Source organism: Panthera pardus, unplaced genomic scaffold (assembly GCF_024362965.1).
Source record: "Panthera pardus isolate Hobbes unplaced genomic scaffold, ASM2436296v1 HiC_scaffold_23, whole genome shotgun sequence".
Taxonomy (NCBI): Eukaryota; Metazoa; Chordata; class Mammalia; order Carnivora; family Felidae; genus Panthera; species Panthera pardus.
This window is the reverse complement of record NW_026526799.1, coordinates 1,300,310-1,316,755: the sequence shown is the minus strand read 5'-3', so window position 1 is coordinate 1,316,755 and position 16,446 is coordinate 1,300,310. Positions and strand designations below refer to the sequence as shown.

General features: G+C 52.8%; 1 protein-coding gene across 3 annotated transcripts in view; it reads left to right on the top strand.

Annotated features, from left to right (window-relative positions):
• The first annotated feature begins 6 nt into the window (after nucleotides 1–6).
• The window catches only part of MTHFS (methenyltetrahydrofolate synthetase), a 31,814-nt gene continuing 15,374 nt past the window's right edge, over nucleotides 7–16,446 (top strand). Inside the window, exons 1-2 of one of the 3 annotated variants that reach the window (XM_019460467.2) lie at nucleotides 377–543; nucleotides 7,152–7,413. In XM_019460467.2, the coding sequence (XP_019316012.1) occupies nucleotides 424–543; nucleotides 7,152–7,413 (382 nt within the window). In that variant the 5' untranslated portion in view covers nucleotides 377–423. Of the gene's footprint in view, nucleotides 544–716; nucleotides 943–7,151; nucleotides 7,414–16,446 lie in introns of those variants that run through there. The other 2 variants (XM_019460468.2, XM_053888604.1) reach the window with 2 other exon arrangements.

Below are 16,446 nucleotides of genomic sequence, written 5' to 3'. Positions count from 1 at the left end.
GCCCCTCTCCCCGAGCCCACGATGGGCCAGGGCCGCGCGGCCACTCGCTCTCGGCCAAGGAGGGCGGAGGAGCCGCCTCCCCAGAGCCGCGCTGAGCCCGGACAACAGCCGCCCTCCAGCGACCCTGCTCCGGAGCCCGCAGCGAGCCCAGACCCCCCCGCCCCCCGCCCCGGGCTGCACCGATCCGTCCCGGGGGCTGCACCGAGCCCGGACCCTCCCTTGGACTGCGTCGTCCTCGGAGCCTCACCCCGGTGCCCCGCAGACCTCGGACCCCACCCCCACCCCCCGGGTCCCCGCCGAGCCCGGACCCTCCCCTTGGCAGCGCAGAGCCCGGGTACTGGCGGGAGGCTGGAGGCGGGCTGGGGGCGGGACTCCGACAACCCGGAAGCGGGGACGAGCACAGGGGCGGGGCTGGTCCGAGAGATGGCGGCGGCGACGGCCGTGAGCAGCGCCAAGCGGAGCCTGCGGGCCGAGCTGAAGCAGCGTCTGCGGGCGATGAGCGCCGAGGAGCGGCTGCGTCAGTCCCAACTCTTGGCCCAGAAGGTGCGAGACCGCGGGGACCGCCAGCATTGCGGGCCGCTCCACTCACGGAACGGCCCTGCGCCTCTGGGCTGGCGGCTCTGCGCAGGCGCAGGCCCCGGCGCGCGCACGTCGGCACGGGCGCGCGTGCGCCCCCGCAGGTGCCATAAGGACCCTTCCCCCCCTCCCAGGCGCAAGCACGTCCCCTCCGCGGGTGCCGGGGCCATCCCCCGGGCGCGCGCACGTCCCCCTCACGTGCCGTCAGGGCGATCCCGGGCGCGCGCACGCCCCCACAAGCCAAGAAGATCCCGGGCGCGCGCACGTTTCTGCGGGGGCGCGCACGACCCTCCGACCCGGCCCCTCACTAAGAGGGGGTCCCGGGCTGAGGAGGGCCAGGGTGGAGGTGGATGGCGGCCCGCCGAGGTGAGAGCAGGGTGGAAGCAGGAAGTTCTGGCGGGCTGAGCGGTGGGCGCGGAGCAAGGGGGACCCCGCGAGTGGCCGGGAGCCGTGGACGCGCAGCGGGAGTCCCGCCGCTTCAGGGACGCGGGCGGAGAAGCGCGTGGCCGCTTCCGACGGGCGTCCGACGGGCGTCCGCGCGCTGCCCCGGGGTCGGGGAGGCGGGGCGGGTCCGCGCGTCCAGACGGGTCCGCCCCCCGCCTCCCCCCCTGGTTCTGACGGGCGCCCGAGCTCCCTGCGAGCGGCAGGCGGTCCCTCCTGGAGGTGCCTGCAGCGAGCTGCGCCTCCAGAGTTCCTTCATCGCCCTGCCCGCTCTGTCAGCCACCTATTCCTTACGTGCAAGGTCCCCTTGGGTTAGTGGAGCAAAGCAAGCCCCCCCCCCCCCCCCATCTCCTTGCACGTAGGTGTGCGGGGCTGGGGTGTCCTGGCGCACCGAGGTGTCCGAGCTGCTACCTACGAGAGGCGCTGGCGGGTGCCCTGTGCGCGCAGACGGGTACGGGAGCCCAGCCTCGCTCGCAGGTGCCCGATCTTAGCGGGTTAGCTGGCGCATGGGAACGCACTCTGTGGTCCGCACTTTCCAGTGTGCGGGGTTGCAGGGATGAAAACCGTCTGGTCGTTGCTCTGAAGGAGAGTCTGCAAGAGGCAACAGACTCGTGAATAAAAGACTCGCAGTGCTCCCAGATGCGTGATGTCGAAACTCGGGGGAGGGGCTGTGCTGTAGGAAGATGTTTGAGATGCACTTGTTAGTCTAAGATGACTTTTGTCAGGGGAAGGGAAGATGGCACGTGCAGGAATATTTTGGTAAGAGAGGGAAGGGCACAATTGGACCCGGCCTTTGGAGCGCCACAGATCTGGATTTAATCTGGCCCCACTGTATTTTAGCCGTATGGGGCCGTGGCCAAGTCTCCTAGTCTTTCCCAGGGTCTGGTTCCTTACCCATTAAAGGGATGACGTCATCCTTGTAGGCCTATTGTAAATGTTTAAACAGGTGTGTAAAGGGTACATTCAGTGCTTCACATGTTTGTTTTGTTTTGTTTGTTTTTGAAAGACCTTATTTTATTTCTTTGAGGAGAGGAAGAATCTCAAGCAGGCTCCTCGCGGGGCTTGATCCCACAACCACAAGATCATGGCCTGAACTGAAATCAAGGGTCAGCCGCCCAACCGAGCCACCCAAGCACCCCTAAAGATTTTATTTTTGAGTCATCCCTACACCCAAGGTGGGTCTGGAACTCACAGCGCCAGCTCCACCAGCTGAGCCAGCCAGGCTCCCCAACACATGTGTTTGATAGATCCTTTAGGAAAAGCACATTGGCGGCATTTGGGAGACCGGAGTCAGTGCAGTGAGAATCAGCAGGACCTGGGAACTGGTCGGATAAAGGGTAGCACTGGAAAAGGAGGGCAGTCGCCTGTGGTTTCAGAATTCAGAGATAGGGGTTTAACGTCACTAAGCACGAGGCACGTAGGAGTTGGTGCAGAATTTGGAGTGGCATGGGGAAAATAAAGTTCATTCTGTCTGCCTGTAGATTAGAGTTCATAAATTTTAGGTGGGAAGAGTAGCTCTACAGACGTAGAGCCAGTGACAGAAAAGGGTGACAACTGAGAACTGGCCTCAGAAGAAAGAAAAGTTGAAAAGCAGACCATGACCCCCAGTAATAAATACATTTTACCGCCTGCAAATACACACATATATGAAATGTTTCACAGCCCAGTGTTTCACAATTGTTACTATACACTGTGAACTTTAATATACTCTATTTTATTTAAAAGTGCTGATTGTAAGTAACCTGCTATTGATTCTGTGACCAACCAATGGATCATGGCCGAAAACATCAATGTGCTGTGATGAGAACTGTGTTTGCTATAGTGCATGTTCAAGAAAGGTATTAAATGATGCCTTTCTCTCAACGATTTTCTTTTACAAGGCATATTTATTCTTAATGACACAGCACCTTTTTTATAATTTAGAAATTTATCGGAAAAGCAATGTATGGTAAAGAATTTCAACCTTACGCCATAGCTTGACTTCCCAACCAAATAAGATGAGGAAATTAGTGCCCTGTACTCACTTTGTCTTGTCCATCTGCCTCTTTCTTTCTTTCTTTCTTTTTCTTTCTTTCTCTTTCTTTCTTTCTTTCTTTCTTTCTTTCTTTCTTTCTTTCTTTCTTTCTTTCTCTTCCTTTCTCTTCTCTTCTTGTCTCGTCTCTTCTCTTCTCTTCTCCGAGAAAAAGAGCAAGAGAGCACAAATGGGGGAGAGGGGCAGAGGGGAGAGGGAGAGAGAATCCCAAGCAGGCTCCACACTTCGTGCAGAGTATGATGTGGGGGCTCAATCCCATGTCCCTGGGATCATGACCTGAGCTGAAGTCAAGAGTTGGATGCTCAGCCAACTGAGCCAGCCAGGAGCCCCATATCTGCTAATTTCTGACTCCTGTATCATTTTTCTTAAATTGTCAAGTTTCATAATATTTGTATTCTGTTTTATAATTACAGTGAGTCTACTGAGCATTTTCTGTGGCTGACTGCCAAATTTGGATTTTAAGTAAATAGTATTTACGATATTTCGGTTATATATGTGGTATTCACTGTAGAACCGAGTTGTATGGTTGTACGAAAAGGATATATAATTCTGTCATGAGATATGTGTGGCTAGGTGGAGAATGTTTCAAGTGTCATTACCAAATCCTTTCTCTTTTGTTATGCTCTACAATTGCTCAAAATCATGACATGCTTTAGTCTGTTCCTATTTGGAGTATACATTTCTAATTTACCTCTTTTTTTCAAGGAGTTTTTGATTGCCTTTAATTTTCCTTTTTGGCAAAACAAGAATATGCGTTTATCTTGTTAGTAGATTCTTTTTCATTTTGTCTGTTAAAAGAAATCCATTTTCTTTTTTTTTTTTTTTTTTTTTTATTTATTTTTGGGACAGAGAGAGACAGAGCATGAACGGGGGAGGGGCAGAGAGAGAGGGAGACACAGAATCGGAAACAGGCTCCAGGCTCCGAGCCATCAGCCCAGAGCCTGACGCGGGGCTCGAACTCACGGACCGCGAGATCGTGACCTGGCTGAAGTCGGACGCTTAACCGACTGCGCCACCCAGGCGCCCCAAGAAATCCATTTTCTTGAAAGCACTCTATAGCCCCCTGTTCCCTCTGGTCTAGCCCATTGCATAGCCATTGTCCTGGGGTTTCTCTTACCCTACTTCTGAGTTAGAGCTGTTGCTTGAACCCATTGTTTTCTTGTTGGATTTCTTCCTTCCTTCCTTCCTTCCTTCCTTCCTTCCTTCCCTCCTTCCCATCTTATTAGAGTATATTCTCAAGTAATTTTTTTTGTTTGTTTTAGAAAATATCTAAGGGCGTAAACTTTTAAAGACTTTATACATTAGAAAATGTCTTTACCCTCATGTTTGATTGATGGTTTGAATTTCAAGTTTAAAAATATTTTTCCTTGTTCTGCTCAGCACCCATGACCTCCATTCATTCTGAAGACTGGTATCTTTATCTTTTGTATCTTAGATTATTTCTTTTTCTTTGTGCTTTTCTATAATTACTGTTAATCAAATAGTAAAAGTCATATGTCAGCTTTCTGTGTTTCTTAAACAGATTTTTCTTTTACTTTCCTCATTTCTTTGCCTTTTTCTCCCACTTTAAGGCTTTCTCCTGAATTTTAAAAAAAAAAATGCTTATTTATTTTCAGAGAGAGAGTGTGAGTGAAGAGTGGGGGAGGGGCAGAGAGAGAGGGAGAGAGAAACCCAAGCAGGCTCTGTGCTGATGCGGGGCTCTAACTCATGAACCGTGAGGTCATGACTTAAGTTGAAACCAAGAGTTGGACACTTAACCTACTAAGCCACCCAGGCGCCCCTCTCCTGAATTTTTAAATTTTGGTGTTCTTAATTTTAATTTTAATTTTCTTTTCTTTTTTTTTTTTTTTTTTACCGTTTATTTATTTTTGAGACACAGAGAGACAGAGCCTGAACAGGGGAGGAGCAGAGAGAGAGGGAGACACAGAATCTGAAACAGGCCCCAGGCTCTGAGCCGTCAGCACAGAGCCCGATGCGGGGCTCGAACTCACAGACCGTGAGATCATGACCTGAGCTGAAGTCAGACGCTTAACCGACCAAGCCACCCAGGCGCCCCTTAATTTTAATTTTCAAGTATTATTTCTTAATCTCTGATTGCTTTCTTTCCATAGCTGTCTGTTGTTATTTTATAGATGCAACTATCTTCTTGAATTTGTCTGAGATAACTAATTAGAATTAAAAAATTCCCCATTCTCTGAATTATCTCAGTTTCCTGCTGGATCATCTCCGCCTCCTTAGTCCTTCTATTTTGTGTTTTAGCTTCCTAGAATGTTTGATGAATCTTTATTGTGGGTGCGTGTTTATGAGTGAGGGCATGACAGCTCCTGGGTCTCTCCTTTGCCTTTTGTGGTCACTTTGGGAGGAGTGGGTCCTGCCTGACCTATGGCCACGTCCTCTGAGTGCTGTGTCTGTTGCTGTTTGTGTAAATAGCGCCCATGTGCACCGTCTCACAGAAATTAGTCCAGTCTCCGTTCTCTTGTTCTCAGTGTTATAATGGCTTTCTCTTTTTGTGCTTTTTTACTGTCCGATAAATGAGATTTTTAAAAGCAAGAAAGATAAATGTGTATGCACAGTCTCACACTGAATTTTAAACCGATGTTTATTTCTGCTTAATCAGCTTGTGATGTTTTATATTCTCTTTAAAGAGAACACGAGGGGTCCCTGGGTGGCTCAGTCGGTTAAGCGTCCGACTTCAGCTCAGGTCATGATCTCACGGTCCATGAGTTCGAGCCCTGCGTCGGGCTCTGTGCTGACAGCTCAGAGCCTGGAGCCTGCTTTGGATTCTGTGTCTCCCTCTCTCTGTGACCCTCCCCCATTCATGCTCTGCCTCTCTCTGCCCTCAAAAATAAATAAACATAAAAAAAAAAATAAAGAGAACACGATAGACCTTGACTTTCTCAGAAACGACTTGCGTGCCAGAAGCCTCAGGTCTGCCCATGATCTGGGTTTCACATTTGTTTTGTTTTGTTTTGTTTTGCCTTATTTTAGCCTCACGACAGCTTTGTGACTTCTCGGAGATGGAGTGAACTTCCTTCCTTGACACCGGTCTTCTGTGCTCCATCTACTGAATTTCTATGTGCTCCTTTCTGTTAGGAATAACTCGACTTTCTGTGCCCGTCTGTTTCTGCCAGTCACGTCGATAGGCCTCGGGGGCAGCATCTTTTTCTTCTGAGCTCGGAGGAACAGAAAAGGAAGGGAACAAGAGCAAAGGGGAGCCAGGAGCTAACTTCCGAGTCTGGGGCAGTTCTGAGATTGTAACTGTTGTGTGGCTGGCACAGCTCTGCCCTCTCTGCCCGATGCACCATTAAACTGAGCAGGAAGGAGCAGGAAGGCGTTCTCTGACTCGGGGCCGCCTTCGCACAACTTGGCACTTGTTTCTGGAAGGACTTCACCTCTCCAGGATCCGCCCCCCATCTCTGTGCCACTTTAACACCCATGTGAACAGAAGAGGTGCAGGCGATGGGACGGAGGTGGACAGAGCTGAGAGAATTACAGGGCGTGTCCTCTGCTCCCAGGACCCTGCGGACTGGTTAGAATACCACCGATTAGTAACCAATCCGATCCTACATAACTGTTAGGTTGTACGTGAACTTTTAAGTGTTGTAAGTGCTCTGCAGAAGTCAGGAGAAGCGAGGGCTTGAGTTGGCTTAAATGGGCAGAATTTTGGAGGGGAGAAGCCTGGCTGTCCAGGCAGTCGTGGGAGCCGAGGTTCAGAGTTAACCCCAGGCAGAGCTTGGGATGACCGGAGGTGGCCGCAGCAGGTGGCTGGAGGCCAAGCCCGGAATTCTCCGCACAGACAGCAGGGCCCACGGCGACTCTGTAATGAGTTTTCAGTCCTGGAGGAGGCGGGCCAGAGAGGCCAGAGCCGTCAGAGAGGTGGTTGCCGTCTCAGAACCAAGCGCTAGGCTTCAGGACGCAGCACTGTCTGACCCCCCTCCACCTCTCCGCGTTCTTTTGCGGCCTTGGGTTTGGGTAGTTGAAGAAGCTGGAGAAGTGCAAGCTCAGAGAGAAGGGGGCACGTGCAAAATGTATCGGGGGAGCCGCTGGATTTTACAAGTGTAATCTTGGAGGAAAAGGGTAATTGTCATCATTTCCCATTTAGGTGATAGCTCACAGTCAGTATCAGAAGTCGAAAAGAATCTCCATCTTTCTGAGCATGCCAGACGAAGTCGAGACAGAAGAGATCATCAGGGACATTTTCCGGCAAGGGAAGACCTGCTTCGTCCCACGGTACCGGTTCCAGAACAACCACATGGACATGCTGAGACTGACGTCCCCCGACGAAATTTCGTTACTTCCCAGGACGTCCTGGAATATCCTTCAGCCTGGAGAGGATGAGGTCCGGGAGGAAGCCTTGTCCACAGGCGAGTGTTAATGGTATTGGGACTGGCACGTGAGGGTGCTGTGGGACTGTGGCCCACCGGTCACGTGTGGGTCACTGGGGGTCGATTTTCTTACCGGGATGAGCCCTGTGGTGCTTACATTCCAAGACACCCTTGTTAGCTGGCTTAGGGTGAGATGCCCTCTAAGCCGTCAGGTGCCAGCCCTGAGAGGAGTGCGGTTGCCTCTTCTCAGACTCTTGCCCTTGTGCGTTGAATTAGACATTGTCCCCGAGTAAGGTGATCGTTTCCCGTGATTTCCGTGATGGGCTGTGAATTAATGGGCGCATTTCCATTAACGCGCGCATTTCCATTAACGCTAGAAGCTTTCACCTCTCCAGGCACCTGCCTTGTGGACATCGCCTCTTGGATGTCACGTGGGCCTCTCAAACACAGCGTCTTCCAGACGCAGTCACGTTCCCTCAGCCCCTTCCGCCATGTGTCTCTCTGGGCGTGGCACCGGCCGTGCTACCGTCAGCCACCCAGCTGACCGCGCAGGGGTCTCTAGGTCAGCCTTGCTTGCTCTTTCCCTCTCACGCCTGTCATGTGGTCTCGCGCCGAGTCCCCACGTTCATACCTGCTGTATCGAACATGCCGCTCCCCCCCCGCCCCCCTGCGCTACGCCGCCAGGACGTCCCGGCCACCGGCTTGTCGCGACGGCCTCCTCGCTGCTCTTTCTCGCCGCACAGTGTATCCCCTCCTCCCCTGTCGGTCCACTCTCTGCACAGTAAGTGAAGCAAGACTCCCGAAACGCAGATCTGACCGTTTCTGTCCCCCTGGGTAAAGTCTCTCGGTGACTTCTGCTGCCCGCCCTTTCGTGGGAAGGGAACGCCCCTCAACGAGGCTCTTCCCGATGCGCCCTGCGCTGCCGTCGTTTTCACCTCTTTCTCCTCCCGCCTGCATAAGCCACGTTCCGGCCCCTCTGAGTGTCTCTGCCTCCCGCCCCTGCTCTGCCTTCTCTACCACAGGACCTTTACACATGCTCTTCCCTTCCCACAGTCACTCGGGAGATTTAATCATTAGGAAGCAGCCAAAGAGCTAAGGACAAAACGAGCTAAGAGTCCTAGTTTGTAACACCGAGGTTCAAACCTTTCTTCAAGGTATATTTTTAAGATTTCAGTGGTTGGAAGGAAACCCAAAGCAGCGTTATGCCCTTGCCTCTCAATTTCTGTTCTCTTCCAGTGTAACCCCGTAACCTACAAAATCAATAAGATGGGGCGGGAGGGGATTGAGTCAGGGCTCGTGGTATTCGGGGGGTTCCCTACTCTGCTTCCTTAGCCTCCCCCTGTTGTCCAGTCCTGCCCTTTGCCAGACATTTAGGCACCAAGGGTACACTCAGACCACCTCCCTGCTGGCCCTGCACAGTAGAGCAGACGAGTGCCAACATTATCAGACTCTCGTGTTTTTAAGGGGAAAGCTTGCAAGCATTTTAAGACCATGAGACGATGAGGGGGTGCGGTATATCTCGGGGGCGGCCCAGGCATAGAAGATGAGGCCCTGACGTTGCTCAGACTTAATGCAGCCGCGTCTCCAGACTCGCAGGCTTGACGGTGGGACCCAGGACGGTCCACTTCCGTCTGACTCTGTGTTAACTGCTCCTCCAGTGCTCACATCACCTCCGTAACGCCCCTGCTGAAATTCCGGAGGCCGAGCCCACCGTCTTTGCTCTGTCCATTCTGCAGTGCGTTCCTTAGGCTGAGCTAAAATGCATCAGCCTGAACTTCTATGCTTTTGTTCTATTTCTACGTAAGTACAGCAGCTGGAAAAGTAAGGACGAAGCGTGATCTTTCCTCCTAATTTAGTTGCACTTCCTGGTTAGATAAACTCAGGCCAAGTAAGTGAGCTAACTCATTATGTATGGTTTTTAGCACGTGGCTCGCATGATTTGGCACGTGGACAGAGTTCCTCGTTTTACTATCAGCTCATTGCTAGCCAAGGATATAGCATTTTGGTAATTTCTAGCAAATGTTTCACGAGCATCTGCGTTGTGTGAGACACTGTTAGGTCTGCAGAGACGAGGTCCTGGACTTCAGGGGGCTCACACTCTAACTGGGGAGACAGCAAGTGTATGTACGTAGAAAAATACCCCAGCCTGCAGTGTATGTCAGATCCAAGAGTCAAATGCGAAGGTACAGAACGTTACGAATGTAGACGTTCAGGGCTTGGCTCTGAGTAGAAGGAAGCCTACCCAAGACACTTCACTTTTTCCTCCTCCGTGGCGTCTCCACGCCGTGGTTGTGGGACCAGCTGCAACCCCCTGTGGGTTCTTGGCAGGTGCTTGCAGTCTGGGTTGCAAGGGGATAGGGGATTACGGCTGGTTTCTTGAACCGCCGCCTGGGAGGGGAGGCTCTTCGCTGCTGTCGGGAGAGGTGTTTGAGCAGGCAGCCTCCGCCTTTTGTTATCTGCCCGCGTCGCACTCCGGACGCGGGTGTCCCCGGTATCAGCCGCTAACAACGGGCCAGCTTTGGGGGAAGTACAAATCTCGCTTCACAGCGCGTGGGACGAGCTGATTAGAGCTCAGACTGCCGTCCCGCCGTAGCTCCCGTAGCCAGTTTATCTTTCGGGTTTGCTCGAGTCATCGCCGCTTAGAAAGGAGTGACCTGAGCAAAGGTCCACCTGGGGTTTGCTACCTAACAAAATAGCAGATTGCTAAGTGGAGTAGAGGGGCCGCCTCTCTGCTGAACTTCTCCTCAGAGTGAGGGCTGCTCAGGCAACTAGATTAGCCAGGAGTCTTTCCACGGAGAGTACGTGATCTGAGTCAACCTGGCTTAACGGAAAAGGGGATTTTATTGGCTCAGAGACTGAGAAATCCACAGAAGGGGGAGCTTTTGATACACTAGACCGAGTGATCAGGGTCAACTCTGGCTCTGCTGTGTGACTCCGCTGTCATCTGTGTGTTCCAGTTGCTACATGGTGGCCCGTGGTGGCCTATGGTGGCCCGTGGCAGCTTTGGGTTCCACAGCACACTTGCTGTTAGCACTCACGGAAGAAAGGAGCAAGTTTGCCAGTAAAATCCTGGTCTTATGCTCGCTGACCCAGGTTGGGTCAGATGGCCTTTCCCAAATCGGTCACCGTGGCCGGGGACATGGACTGGGCCAGCTCCCTCATGCCCTCCCGGTGCCATTTCCTGCGACCGGGGAGAAGGACGTGCTGCCCGGTAGGGGGTGCTGTGCTAACCACTGAGCTGACGTGACAGTTGGGTGGGTGACCCCCTACGGGGAAGAGTAGTGCGCTTTGAGAGCAAGGGGAGCAGGGGCCGGAGCATCCACGTTCACTGCCACAGGCACTGCTGTCCTTCCTGAAATCTGCAGAGGACAGCATGCTGCCGTGTCCTCACTGTCGGCCTTTGTGTTTTATTTCTGATCTTTCCAGAGGCTCTGTGTGTGGGTGCCGAGTCCTCACGGAACGATCACAAAGAAGACTTTCCATCCCAACCCAAACCCTCCACGGTAGTGGCGTGGGACCCTGCCGGGGACACGGTCTTGAGCGTGTGGCGTGTGGCCTGCGGCTTCCAGCTCGGTTGTTCGTGCTCTGTGCTTCCGGGCGGGCTATGGCTGCTTTGCTGAAAGTAACGCCCGTGAAACCGACCCCGTTTCTTTCTTTAATAGGGTTGCACGGCCTCTGAAAGAATGTGGTAAGGAGAGTGGGTTTGAATTTCATCGAGGCGTCTGACTGAGTCATGATGTCCTTGAGGACAAGCTGGCTAAATTCAGACGGATGATAATACTCTATTCAGAAAATACGTATTGAGCGCCTGGTCTGTGTGGGTGTGATGGGGGCACAGCAGGGAACGGGGCGGACCTGTCCTCACCGCTGGGGAGCCGGCAGCTGTCCTCGCCACAGCGGGGTCGTGCTGGCCTCTCACCGGGCTCTCTGTCCCTCTCAGCTCCCCCACTGTCCCCGAACTTGAGCATTTGCGTAAGTTCCTTCTGATCATTCCCGCTGTGCTTTTCACATTTCTGGGAGAAGCCGGTTTGTGGACGTAGGATGCTCCTGGTCTGTTTTGCACCCTCCCAGGTGTTCAGATAGCGCCAGAGTTTCCTGTGCAGTTTTTCATCACCTGTTTCTGATTCTAGTTTGGGGGAATCTTCTGTCCACCGTTTTGAGTCTTCATTTCAGTTCCTTTGGAATAAATTTCGAATTGGTTCCTGGACATATTAGTTTTCCTAAAATACCTTTGGGGATAGGTCACCTGCCCTGTTCACGCCTCTTCCCCGGATGCTGGACGGGCCTGAGCTCCCGAGCAGACCACGGTTCCTGCCAGCTAGTTCTGGCCAGAGGAAGGGACATCGGGTAGAATTTGAATATTCAGGCCACCCGCTGGGCCTTACCTGCCCTCCCACCTTGACCCCGGCTTCTCTGTGCCACTCCTCTGCTTTGGCCGGAGCGTCTGCTGGAAGCCAGCCTTTCCCAGCGGTCAGACCATAGGTTGGAGTCCGATCAACCGGGTGTGCGTTCTAGTCTGGCTGCTTGCTGACTGTGACTGTGACTGGAAAGGTGGCTCGCGTCCTTTGAGCTCCAGTCTTCTCCTCCACAGACGGATGTCGCGGAGCCGCTTCCGCGAGATGGCGTCAGTCGGTGCCGCTGATCTCGCTGCCGGAGACCCGTCGTCCGCAGGCACGCCGCGCGCGTCACCGTGACACCCGCGTCCGCTGTGTTTCCGGGCTGGAACGTCTTCCGTGTTTGTTCCTTCAAGGCCGTGTCTTTTAGTCTAGTGCTCACGCTCCCTGCCTCTGGAGGCAGACTGATCCGAGTTGGAATCTAGGCTTGACCATGTGGGAAGTTACCTGCCTCTCAAAGCACGTGTTTTTTTCATGCGACAGTTGCGGGAGGGGGGATGTGACGACGTGCAGGAAGTGCCTCGTGCAGCCCCTCGCGAGGGGGTCCCCAGACGTGGCAGTTACGATTCCGGAGCTCAGCTACCTTTCCACACCTCCCCCGGCTGCCCCCCGATACCCAGTCCCCTTCTCTAATTCCCACTCACCTGGCTTCTGACACATGCTCCCTGTTTTGTTAATTCTCCTTGGGGTACATTTTTTTTTTATTGCTGACGGACTTTGTGAAATTGTGATTGGTGATAAGAAATACGTATACTTGCTCTTTGGCCCTGGTTTCTGGCACAGAGCTCCTAGAACCCGTGGAGTGTCCTGAGTGGTAAGAGTGATAAAGGTGTCTCAGTATTCATCAGTATTCAGCCCCGCCCCAGTGTATGTTAATGACATCATGTTCCAGTGCACCCAGGGATGGGGGCTGCTCACCGGGGAACCAGTCGCGTCTCTGGAGGGCTGGAACTTTCAGGCCAGGGAGGCCAGTGGCCAGTGATTCAATCGCACCTATGTCTTGAAGCTCCCGTGAGAACCCAAGAGGACGGGTGCAGAGAGCTTCTGGGTTGGTGAACGGAGGGAGCTTTGGGAGAGCGGTGCACCTGGAGAGGGCAGGAAAGTCTTGTGCCCATCCCCACACCCAGCCCTCTGCACCTCTTCCGTCTGGCTGCTCCTGAGTTACAGCATACTTTTTTAAAAATTAAAAAAAATGTTTTTTAACTTAAATTCAAGTTAGTTAACGTACCGTATAGTATTGGTCTCAGGAATAGACCCCAGTGATTCATCACTCACATACAACACCCGGGGCCCATCCCAACAGGTGGCCTCCTTGATGCCCGTCCCCCATCCAGCCCATCCCCCCACCCAACACCCCCCCAGCGGCCCTCAGTTTGCTCTCTGCCTTTAAGAGTCTTGTGGTTTGCCTCCCTCTCTGTTTTTATCTTATTTTTGCTTCCCTTCCCCTGTACCTCCCTTCTACCTCCACACTGTTTTCTGGAGCAGCTGCACCAGTGTGCATTCCCGCCAACAGTGCAAGAGGGTTCCCCTTTCTCTGCATCCTCATCAACACCCGCTGTTTCCTGAATTGTTCATTTTAGCCATTCTGACAGGTGTGAGGTAGTATCTCCTTGTGGTTTTGATTTGAATTTCCCCGATGATGAGTGATGTTGAGCATCTTTTCATGTGTCTGTCGGCGGTCTGGATGTCTTCTTTGGAGAAGTGTCTATTCATGTCTTCTGCCCATTTCCTCACTGGATTACTTGTTTTTTTGGGTGTTGAGTTTGTTAAGTTCTTTATAGATGTTGGATACTAACTTATCCGATATGTCATTTGCAAATATCTTCTCCCATTTCATTGGTTGCCTTTAGTTTTGTTGATTGTTTCCTTCCTGTGCAGAAGCTTTTAATCTTGATGAGGTCCGTAAGCCAGTAACCTGGTAGGTAAAATGTTTCTCCGAATTCTGTGAGCTGCTCTAGGAAATTAACCAAACCCAAGAAGGGGCCGTGGGAAGCTCCGATGTATAGCCCATGTGTGAGAGGTGCAGGTGACAGCTGGGACTTGGACAGTCGTAGGGGCCTGGATCCTTTACCTGTGGCATCTGACGCTGTCTCCAGGTAGATAGAGTCGGAACCGATTTGCATCGAAGGACATCTGTCTGGGGTCAGTGAGTTGCTTGGTGGAAAGAACACACACCGGCACTTGATCCGGGAAGAGCAGACCTTCTCCTAAGTCGCGAGCTGCTGGTCAGTGGACTCCGGGTACAGGTTCGTGCGATGGGGCCAGCGCTGTTATTGTAAAGCCAGAGAATGCTTATGTAAGTTCACGGATGGCCAGTATTTTATATCCGGTAAAGAAAGGCTGGATTTTAAAAATGATTAGAAGCATGTACCTAGGGGCACTTAAAGAAGTATGTCAGAAGTAGTTGTTTTATAAGATGCTGTGTCATTGTTGTTTGGTGCTTGTGAGTAAAGGGTTAATGCGGGTCCTGGGCCGGAATCGCGTTGGAGTGGATCTCGTCCCAGCACTGCTTTGGGGAGGCTGCGGAGTGAAGGTCCAGGTGGAATGTTATCCCTGCCTCGTCTGCTGTTGCTTCCGTACCCAGGTTGGGAGCCCTGAGTGGGCTGCCTTGGGTCTGGGCCTCCGTTCGTGTAAATTATCACGACTAAAAATAAAGCAACTGTGATTCTGGACGAGTTCCTGCATGTCATGTGTGCCCCTGTGGGACTGGGGTGACGTCCGCACGGACGGTTGGCCCTGCGGCCCTCACGTGGCTGCCTCCAGGGCACGTGGGCAGGTAATGACGCGGCCACGTCACCTGCTCTGTTTTCCACTCCAGCGCCCGTCCAGGTGCCCTTTCCTTCCGGGCGCCCCATTCGCCCAGAGCGCGCCGCGACCCGGCCGTCCCCTCTTCTCCTGGCACCTGCCGGGTGGGCACCATTGCTCACGGAGCGAGTGATCCCGGGAGGACTCCCGCCCTCCCGGGGAAGAGCTTGCGTCAAGTTGCTGTGTCTGAAAGTACGCTGGTCTTGGGGCTGAGAAGCTTTTTCTTCAGGCACCTTATCAAGTACACACGCGGGAAGAACGGCGGGGCCTTCATCCGGGCACCCAGTGCGCTGGGGACGGGCTTCTTGGGGCTGTTCTGGAACCGACGGTCTGTCTCCTGCAGGACAGAACATACTGTCATCCCACACGCCGCTCATTGCCTCCTGGTGAACGCCCAGCCCAATAAGACGGCAGCTTCCTCAGGGGCCTCGTCCCGTCCTTCTTGCCCAGCTGGGCTAGCCCGCCACCCGCTGTGTCCCGGCACAGGGGTCCAAGGAGCCACCCAACACTTTCTGTCACTAAAGGATGAGCCCAGGTGACAGACTCCTCACAGGTGGAACCTCTGCCGTCTTGTATTCTGTTTGGGGAAAACGGGTTGTTTTTGCCATTTCCTTTCCTCTGCGTCCTTCTGCCTCTGGTCCCGGTGGTTGCGCGTTCCCGTCTGTCACCGTGAAATCATTCTTGAGCCTTAAATTCTCGCTGGCGTCGTCCACGTCACCTGTATCGACTTTACTTCCTGTAAAAGACAAGAAAGTGAACGTGCTTATTCTTCCTGGTTTTTATCAACGTAACCTGGGATTTTAAAATCAATAATAGTCATAATTCAAAGATGTGTGTCTATTCGTTAAGGCATGTGTTTTTCACATTTGATTATTTACTTACTGCGTTAGTAAAGGACAGTCATTTTTTTTTTTTTTTAATTTTTTTTTTCAACGTTTATTTATTTTTGGGACAGAGAGAGACAGAGCATGAATGGGGGAGGGACAGAGAGAGAGGGAGACACAGAATCGGAAACAGGCTCCAGGCTCCGAGCCGTCAGCCCAGAGCCTGACGCGGGGCTCGAACTCACGTACCGTGAGATCGTGACCTGGCTGAAGTCGGACGCTTAACCGACTGCACCACCCAGGCGCCCCAAGGACAGTCATTTAAACTCAACCCTAAAGTTGCACAGATTCGTCATTCCCTGCTTCTGCTTTTAAGCTGTGCCTTCCTTATTATTGATTTCTATGTTTTTATTAATTTCTTCACCAGATGGAGAATTCCTTTAATTTTTTTTCAGTGTGGTGTTTTCAGAATGCTTATTATTATTATTATTATTATTATTATTATTATTATTTTATTGATATTGTCTCTGTACATGTCAGTGGATTCTAGAATGGGGACTGAATTGTTGGGTCACCCTGGTTTTCCCGCTCGTGATTCTAGACCAGGGATCGGCCAACATTTTCCATCAGGTGCCGTGGCGTGAACGTTAGAGGCTATGCAGGGGTCAGGCGGTGGGGCTCCTGGGCTGGCGAAGGCGGTCCTGGCTCCACCAAGGGGAAGGGCAGGACGGACGCCAGAGGAGAGCGGATGTTCAGACGGACAAGAAGCCCCTGCCGTACTCAGCCGTGGCCGACTCCGTGTCGGACGCCGCAGGCCCGTTTCCTGAAGAAGCGTGCACATCCTGCACGCGGAGGTGAACTGTATCCTGTAGGTGCTGGGGAGTTCTGAGATACTTTAGCCGGGGGTGGGGGTGGGGGGCGTGACACGGACAGTCTCTGTTTTGGGAAGATTGTTCTGCCAGCCGTGAGGAGGACAGGACCAAGGAGACTGGGGGTGCGGCATCCCCTGGGAATGTGATAGGACAGGAAGGAGAAGTGACCGTCATTGA